The following is a 9,522-nucleotide window of genomic DNA, read 5'->3' on the forward strand; positions in this document are numbered from 1 at the left end:
GGGGGGGGGGGGGGGGGAGGAGAAGATCCCGGTAAGTCTGGATGCCCAACAAGATGTCGTAAAATGTGAATGTTTGCTTGGAATCTTCCCAGTCATGCCCATTAACTATGTTATGTAAATATTTTTATATAAGCGTGACATCCATGTGAGTTAGCTAGCCCAATCCCAATTGTAAGAACAAGTTTGAAACTTGATGGAGTATGGTCCCGCACCTCTACGCTGCTTCCATTTAAATTCCAGATTTTGTGTCAGTGGCAGGAGTCGAACTCGATGCGCCCAATTCATACAGCCTGCGCTGCGTCCTTAGAACTGAACCAAAGTTCTGGGGGCTAAAGTATGTTATGTTAAAATCTGGGTCGTGTTTTCTCAGTCCAATACTTCACGTGCATATGATAAGCTCACGACTCACCACTTAGTTTCAGCTTTAGAAACTGTACCTCTGACATTTTATGGTTGTGAGAATGCACGGGAGAAAATCTATATTGATTAATTAATTATAATACAATGACCCTTATTTATAACTATACATAATACAGATCCTACTCCTACTCAATATGGGACTCGGACTAATTACATATTAACTATATAACTATCTAACACTCCCCTCAAGCTGGTACATACAAATCATATGTGCCGAGCTTGTTACATATGTAACTAATACGAGGACCAGTGAGGGACTTGGTGAAAATGTCTGCAAGTTGATCATTCGACTTCACAAACTTTGTAGCAATATCTCCTGAGAGTATCTTTTCTCTGACAACAGTCAATCTCAATGTGTTTAGTTTTCTCATGGAACACAGGATTTGATGCAATATGAAGGGCAACTCGATTATCACACACAAGTTCCATCTTGCCGATCTCACCAAATTTCAACTCATTAAGCAAATGTTTGATCCAAACTAGCTCACAGTTGCCAAGCCATTGCTCGATATTCTGCTTCTGCACTAGATCGAGCAACCACATTTTTGTTTCTTGCTCTTCCAAGACAGTAAATTACCTCCTTACTAAAACACAATATCCAGATGTAGAACGTCTATAAGAAGCTGATCCTGCCCAGTCAACATCTGAGTACCCAACAATTTGCTCATGGCCTCGATCTTCAAACAATAATCCTTTGCCTGGAGCTGATTTTATATATCGAAGAATGCGAACAACTGCATCCCAATGACTATCACAGGGAGAATCCGGGAACTGACTTACCACACTCACAGGAAAGGAAATTTCAGGTCTAGTCACTGTAAGGTAATTTAATTTACCAACCAGCCGCCTATATCTTGCAGGATTGCTAAACGGCTCCCCCTGTCATGGTAGAAGTTTAGAATTCGGATCCATAGGAGTGTGAACAGGTCTACAGCTTGTCATTCCTGTCTCCTCAAGAATGTCTAAGGCATACTTCCGTTGTGAGATTACAATACCTGAGCTAGACTGAGCGACCTCAATACCTAGAAAATACTTTAATCTGCCCAGATCCTTAGTCTGAAAGTGCTGAAAGAGATGTTGCTTTAACTTAGTAATACCATGCTGATCATTGCCGGTAATAACAATATCATCAACATAAACCACCAGATAAATACTGAGATTTGAAGCAGAATGCTGATAAAACACAGAGTGATCAGCTTCACTACGAGTCATGCCAAACTCCTGAATAACTGTGCTGAACTTACCGAACCAGGCTCGAGGAGACTGCTTTAGACCATAGAGGGACCGGCGCAACCGGCATACAAGGCCACTAGACTCCCCCTGAGCAACAAAATCAGGTGGTTGCTCCATATAAACCTCATCCTCAAGGTCACCGTGAAGAAAAGCATTCTTAATGTCCAACTGATAGAGAGGCCAATGGCGAACAACAACCATGGATAGAAAAAGGCGGACTGATGCTATTTTAGCAACGGGAGAGAAAGTATCACTGTAATTGAGCCCAAATATCTGAGTATACCCTTTGGCAACAAGACGAGCCTTAAGTCGATCAACTTGGCCATCTGGACCACCTTTGACTGCATACACCCAACGACAACCAACAGTCGATTTACCTGAAGGAAGAGAAACAAGCTCCCAAGTACCACTTGTATGTAGAGCAGTCATCTTGTCAATCATAGCCCGTCGCCACCCTGGATGAGACAATGCTTCACCTGTAGACTTAGGGTTGGAAACAGAGGACAAAGATGATACAAATGCACAATGGGGTGATGACAGATGATGGTAACTTAAACCGACATAATAGGGATTAGGATTAAGTGTGGACCGTATACCTTCCCGTAGTGCAATCGATTGACTAAGAGGAGACAAGTCCGCAGTATTAGCAAGGTCAGGTGCAGGACGTGAATCAGTTGGGCCTGATGCTGCGCGGACGACGATGATAAGTCAAGAGTGGTGGAATTGTAGAAGGTTGAACTGGACTAGGTGGTGGAACTGGAGCTATAGGTGGTTGAGCTGCAACTAGAGCTGTAGGTGATGAAACTGGAGTTATAGAGGAAGATGTGTGAGAATGCACGGGAGAAAATATGATATTATTCACATATCTATCTAACACTCCCCCTCAAGCCGGTGCATAAAAATCATATGTACCGTGCTTGTTACATATGTAACTAATACAAGGCCACTAGATTCCCCCTGAGCAACAAAACCAAGTGGTTGCTGATGTTTGGCTTAAAGTATGCATATTTTTACATATATTGCCTCACATTGTGTTCATGTCTCGTAGATTTCGGATGTATAATATAATGATTTATGCTAATTTGTGGTATATCTATGTGTAGGAATCATTCAGATGCGATTTGGGACGAAAGCGCACGAATTGGAGCGAAAATGGAAAGAAAAGGCAAAAGTGCACATTTGAGGGCCACAGGCAGCGTGGGGCGCTACCTGTGGCGCTCAAAACAGAATGCTAAAAAGTTGAGGGCCAGGGCCAGCGCCCCATGCTGTCCTGGACGCTCAAAACGTGAACATGTCTTATTTCGATCGGGACTCGGTTATTTCAACCCCAAAACGTCCCCAACTCATATAAAAGCCAACCTAAACCTATTTTGAGAGGGCAGTACGTTTTTGAGAGGAACTTTTGACCAAGGGTGAGCACAAAGCCGCCGTGGAGGCCGCATTTCATCTTTTCTTCCACCAAACTTAGTATTTTTTATGTTTCTTTGTATGATTTGTTGTTTGGCTACCATGTCTATGTGGAGCTAAAACTCACGCTCTAGGGTTGTGGTTCTTTCATGACTATTGTTATTCGGATATTGATTTTGAATTCTTGATTTCTCATATTTGTTTATTTATTCAATCCTGCACTTAATTATTTAATTGCCTGATCACCAATTGAATACTATCTGCGAATCAAGAATTGAACTCGAAAGTGGGAATTCGAGATTGCATATAGGATTGAGTAGAGCAAGTTCTTGAACCTGGGCATCGGGGAATGGATTCGCGATTAGGTTAGACATATACCTAATTGCCTTGCTTGGTTGATTTACAGGAATTATAAATGCGTTCTTGCTAGTTCTAATTCCATAGACATATAGGCGTTAGGTTAGCTTGAATAGGCGAGTAAGAACTCGACAGATTCTTATGAGCAAATTAACCCTGTCAACCAATAAACCAGATAAATTAATTTGTCAATTCAATTGAAAAATACAATATGATTGTTAGATAGCCCATAATCCTAGATCGTTTTCATAATATTGATAACATAAAAATCTGCTGTTCCTCTGTTCAAAGTTCATTATTTGTTTTTATTTATTTTAATTAGTCTAAAATCAAATACTTCTAGTTTTAATTTTTGTTTAGATAGTTAGGATAGTCTAATTTAGTTAATAGTTAATCACAAGTCCTCGTGGGTTCGACATCCGACTTTTAGTCACTTTATTACTTGACAACCGCGTATATTTGCGTGTGCGTTTGGCCGCAACAGTTGCTAATAAGCAGAAGTTGGCCGAAAGGTCGTCGGAAAAATTTGAAAATAGTGAGACTAAGCCGAATGCCACACTACAAAACAGGTTTTAAAACACCACAAGAAAACAGAAACTTTTATGAAATTACTGTTCACAGCGGAAAATCACTGTTCACGCCAGAAAAAATAAAATTTGTCAGAATTTGATGTAATTTATATGGGTAGGCTCGGAATAACTGGACGAGCAAGTTGTCCTGAAGAAATTTTATCAAAAAGTGGTCGGAATGGATCACACGCGTCGGAAAAGTTATTGTAGCTCGTCGGAACCCTAGTTCTGGAGGCGCGTGGAAGCGCGTGCTTTCTGCTGCAGCGATTGACTGAGGTTTTGTCGCCTAACTTTTCCGAACAAGATGGTACTGTTGGTTTTCGCACAACACTTACCGATAAGGAGATAACGCAATTCAATCTTAAGTCGTCAACCGGAAAGACGCACGGTGACTGACTTTTTTGTTCCGATGGGACTGGAATTTTGGGGTTTGGTCGCACAAGGGTTTCGGATCTGATGGTGGTACAGATATATGCATAGTACCACTGTAGCAGTGATAAACCTTGGGAACAAGATGAAGTTGCCGGAAAATTGCACGTCAATGAGATCTTTCTTCCCGGATGTCGTTGGAATGACGCACAACGATAATTTTCTCATTGAAGCGCTGATACCATGTGAGAGTACACGGGAGAAAAATCTATAATTAACAATGATACAATGAGTCCTATATATAATACATCTTCTACTCCTACTACACATGGGATTAGGACATATTCTACTCCTGTTACATGTGGGACTATGACATATTCTATTCCTACTATATATAGGACTAGGACTATTTACACATAACTATCTAACAAGATGAATGGGAGATAGTGAATGAATCTCCAAACGATGGAACTGGTAGCACCTCAGAAATATCTAAGTGATTACCTGGACTTGTGAAGCATGATTGGGTTTTAAAGAAGGTAACATCAGCAGACATAAGATACCGCTGGAGGTCAGGAGAATAGCATCGATATCCCTTATGTGTTCTCGAGTAATCCAAAAATACGCACTTAAGAGCACGAGGAGCTAACTTATCTTTTCCTGGAGTAAGGTTATGAACAAAACATGTGCTCCTAAAGACACGTGATGGAAGAGAGAACAAAGGTAAGTGAGGAAACATGACAGAGAATGGAACTTGATTCTGGATGGCTGAAGATGGCATACGATTAATAAGATAGCAAGATGTAAGAACTGCATCTCCCAAAAAACGCAACGGAACATGAGATTGTATGAGTAGGGTACGAGCAATTTCAATAAGATATCTATCCTTTCTTTCAGCTACCCCATTTTGTTGGGATGTATACGGACAAGATGTTTGATGAATAATCCCATGAGAGTAAGCTGCTGAAATGGGGAAGACAAATACTCTAGGGCATTATCAGTACGAAATGTGCGGATAGAAAGCCCAAATTGATTTTGAATTTCAGCATGGAAGGTCTGGAAAATAGAAAACAACTCAGATCGATTTTTCATCAAAAGTATCCAACTGCACCTGGAATAATCATCAATGAAACTAACAAAATAGCGTAATCCCAAGGTAGAACTGACCCGACTAGGACCCCAAACATCTGAATAGACTAAAGTAAACGGTGACTCTGCTCGATTATCAAGACGCCGAGGGAAACGGGAGCGGGTATGCTTACCGAGCTGACATGACTCACATTCTAGAGTGGATAAGTGAGATAGACTAGATACCATTTTCTGAAGTTTTGACAAACTGGGATGTCCCAACCATTTATGTAATAGATCTGGTGAATCAGTAACAGGACAAGTTGTTGAAGAAAGACAAGATGTGAGTCCATGTGATTTTGCAAGGATAAGGTAGTAAAGTCCATCTAATTCACGCCCGGTACCAATGATCCGCCATGTACTGCATTCCTGTATAAAAACAAGGTCATCAAGAAATAAAACATAGCATTTAAGTGATTTGGCTAAGCGACTAACGGCTATGAGATAAAGAACTGAATCTAAAGGTAAGGAAGGAAGTGGACTTGCTTGGCCTATTCCAGTTGCCATGGTTTGAGACCCGTTAGCCATTGTGACTGTTGGGAGTGATTGAGAATATGAAATAGTAGTGAAAAGAGATTTGTTACCAGAAATATGATCAGATGCACCTGAATCAATGACCCAATACTCAGAGGTTGAAGATTGAGAGACACAAGTCACGCTACTATCTGTTTGAACAACGAAAGCTATCCCTGAAGATGTTTGTTTACATGCTTTGTACGGAAGGAACTCAATATAATCCGGTAGAGAAACCATCCAACTCTTCGTAGTATTGGATTCCATTTTGCTACAACCAATTTCTCAAATTCTTGATTACAACTTGTGTGGTTAACCTTGGAATGCCAAATTAGAACACCTTTTTTTTCTTCCGGAAAACACTGTTCACTCACCGGAAAATTAAAAAGGTTACCGGACTTTGATTAAACTTGAATAGACCGACTCGGAATAACGTCCTGAGAAAGCTGTCCAAAAGGAGTTTCGTCAGAAACTGACCGAAGGTGGTCCACGCGCCGACGCGTGGACAGATCTCGCTGGAAAAAAAATCACTCTGGTCGGCGCGTGCGCGTGGATGGGTTTTTTCCGGTGGGTTTTGTGGGGTTTGGTCGCCCGGGGATGGAGAACACTGTGGTGGTGTTGGTTTATGCACAACACCTGTAAAAAGTGGTTTTGACGCAAACAGCTACTCAGGTCACCGGAAAATTGCACGGTGAAGACTGATTTCTTCCCCGATGTCGTTGGAATGACGCACAACGATAATTATCTCACCAATGCTCTGATATCATGTGAGAATGCACGGGAGAAAATCTATATTGATTAATTAATTATAATACAATGATCCCTATTTATAACTATACATAATAAAGATTCTACTCCTACTCAATATGTCGGACTAATTAACTATATAACTATCTAACAATGGTTTATTTTTCTTGCTATCTTTCAAGCTTTCAAGTTGATCATCTTTAAGTCAATTTTTATTGCAGGTCCCCGCATTGAAAACTTTGATCACACCTGTCCAGTGCAAGTCTTTGTGGAGGCAATTTAAATCTGAGACTGAATATACTGTTACACAAGCCATTGCTGCTCAGGCATGATCTTTTGGCTGCTATTGCATCGCTTCAGTCTTCTTTTGAAAGTGAAGTCCTTTTATACTTGTTTTGGTTGGCAGTAAGGTGGATTAGCAATGTTGAATAATATGTCTAGATTAATGGCTGGGTAATTTTATTTGGTTCTTGGAAGTTGATTTTGAACAAAACCTACCCCCTTCAGTTGATGTTGGGGTTTCAGAGCAACTGTTTGAATGTAACTGTTTAAGCAGTTTACGAATGTGTGGGTTCTCACTCACGTTATCTGTGCTTGTCACTGTGATTTTAACTATTATCTGAGCTGTTATAAATATGCGCAACATTTGCTGTACATAGTTGGTCTTACCATGTTGACTTTCTATTTGGAATATTTCTTGAGAAATTCTTTTGAGTTTTCTGATTGCCATTTGAATATTTGTGGTTTACCCTTATGCTGTATCTTTCTGATTTTCTGGTACTTTACCCTGCAGGAGGCTAGCAGGAGAAGTAACAATTGGTTACCACCTCCTTGGCCAACTGTTGCCTTGGTTGTTTTGGGTTTCAATGAATTCATGACACTTTTAAGGTACCTTTTCTGCTAATAAATCAGAAAGCACCACAATTTGATACATTCATGTTTGTGTACCCACTGGCAGGGTGTATCCATCGTTGATTGCTTAACTTATGTTGACATTTACTTTTTCTCCAGAAATCCTTTGTATTTGGGAGTTATATTTGTTTCTTTTCTACTACAGAAAGCCCTTTGGGTGCAATTGGACATCTCCTGTGAACTCCGCAATGGTGCTGTAAGTATCAGATCTGAATTCCTATTATATCAGTTTCTATGTTTTAAAAGCAATTTGACCAATTAACTCTTACACGCCATTTCTGTAGCAGCTGACGTTCTAGACTTCTGTTTTGATAAGGTTAACGGAACCAACATAGTTAAACTTTCCTAAATTTAATGGTGCTTGATCAAAAATATGTTCACTGTTTTCCTGTGGATTTTTTAGACAGAAATCTGGATTCCGCCTTCATGTTTCGTGTGGGCTTTCAGGAGTTATTATTTAGTCTAATCTAGTCTCTGGTGATGAAACATTCTTAAACAAGAAGTTGAAAGCAAGTGTGATTTGCCCAATTTCATTACTTTACTTGCATTATGGAGAACTTCCTTCAAAATTTTAGGGAACTGATCTTCAATGTATGTGTTTCAGATTCCTGGACTTCTCTCTTTATCCACAAAGTTCCTTCCTACTGTCATGAACCTTCTTAGACGACTAGCAGAACAAGGACAAAAGCAGGCAAATGGCGAACCGCAACGAAATCCTGCCCCTGCATCAAACAGTTTCAGCGGTAGCCCTAATGATCATAGTGCTGTATCATCAAGTGCTTCCTATAACGTGACTTCTTCCAAAAATGGAGCAGAATACTCTAGCCCCTCTATACATGATAAAACGAAGTAAATATAGAGCAGTCTTATTCTATTTCATAAGAACAAGCTTTCATGCTCACACGGATGTGGTATCGTGCACAATTCTGCTCATGGCTTCCACCTTAGAGGCAAGCATGTAAAGATTCAGAAACTGAAGGCACTGGTTCTTGTGTAGGACATGTATACTGGCAGCGACTTGAGGTGAATGAGGTCCCCTCTTAAAGTAGATTTTCTTTCTCTCTCTTTTTTCTTTTCCCTTCTTCTGCCCCCTGCTATAGCTTCCTTTTTATATATCATTTACCTTTCTTATCTGGTTTTGAGGAGAGGCAAGAGAGGTAGGATTTTGGTCTATTTTCAGTTATCTTCAAGAGCAACCACGTTGCCATTGTTAGGCTCTGATACTGGTACTAATATCCTTCATATCTGTTTACTTAACTAACTTTTTCTGCCCTTTCTTTTAGTAAAATTTTCCTTGAAATTTTAACTTCTTTATTTTGGAGTTGTGGCCATGAATGAAGGGGAGGGAAGATAGGTAAAGGGGGTACCTTTTGTTGTATCAAAAGGTGACATTAATTAAGAAGCCTCTGAAAAAGGCTAAATGGTGAGTAAATTGATAGTTGAGTTCAATTTTTTGACAATGTTGGTGCCATTCTTTTTTTTCTTCTTCTTTTGGGATACAAATTCTGCGGATCGGTGGTGCATGTTCAAAACTCAATAGATTACGGGTCATCTCTACCCTTCTCCATTTAAATATCTGATTTTTGTCGGTGACATTCGCGATGTGCCCCTAACCCACTGAACTAACTTGGATTAATTTTTATTTTCGTATTTAAATACACACGCTACGCATTCAATAAATGAACCACAGAAGTAAAGAACGCATCTATTCCTATAAGAGAGAGCTCTGAACCTTTGCTAGGTACCTTCAACCTTATGTGGTCTAAAATTGTCATTTGCCAACTTTTTCAGCCTGAGATGTTAAAGAACATTTAACAAGTCTGAGTTGGCTCTCAACCACCCAACTACGACGTATTCAATACACATG

The 9,522-nt window shown here is 40.0% G+C and overlaps 1 protein-coding gene across 1 annotated transcript in view; it reads left to right on the top strand.

Annotated features, from left to right (window-relative positions):
* Nucleotides 1-8,955, top strand: part of LOC109209708 (protein ROOT HAIR DEFECTIVE 3-like) — a 24,397-nt gene extending 15,442 nt beyond the window's left edge. Inside the window, 6 exon segments of the mRNA XM_019373025.1 lie at nucleotides 764-774; nucleotides 1,178-1,242; nucleotides 6,965-7,069; nucleotides 7,537-7,631; nucleotides 7,755-7,851; nucleotides 8,260-8,955. Of these exon segments, the coding sequence (XP_019228570.1) occupies nucleotides 764-774; nucleotides 1,178-1,242; nucleotides 6,965-7,069; nucleotides 7,537-7,631; nucleotides 7,755-7,851; nucleotides 8,260-8,508 (622 nt within the window). The 3' untranslated portion in view covers nucleotides 8,509-8,955.
* The last annotated feature ends 567 nt before the right edge of the window (nucleotides 8,956-9,522 follow it).

Source organism: Nicotiana attenuata, unplaced genomic scaffold (assembly GCF_001879085.1).
Source record: "Nicotiana attenuata strain UT unplaced genomic scaffold, NIATTr2, whole genome shotgun sequence".
NCBI classification, from domain to species: domain Eukaryota; kingdom Viridiplantae; phylum Streptophyta; class Magnoliopsida; order Solanales; family Solanaceae; genus Nicotiana; species Nicotiana attenuata.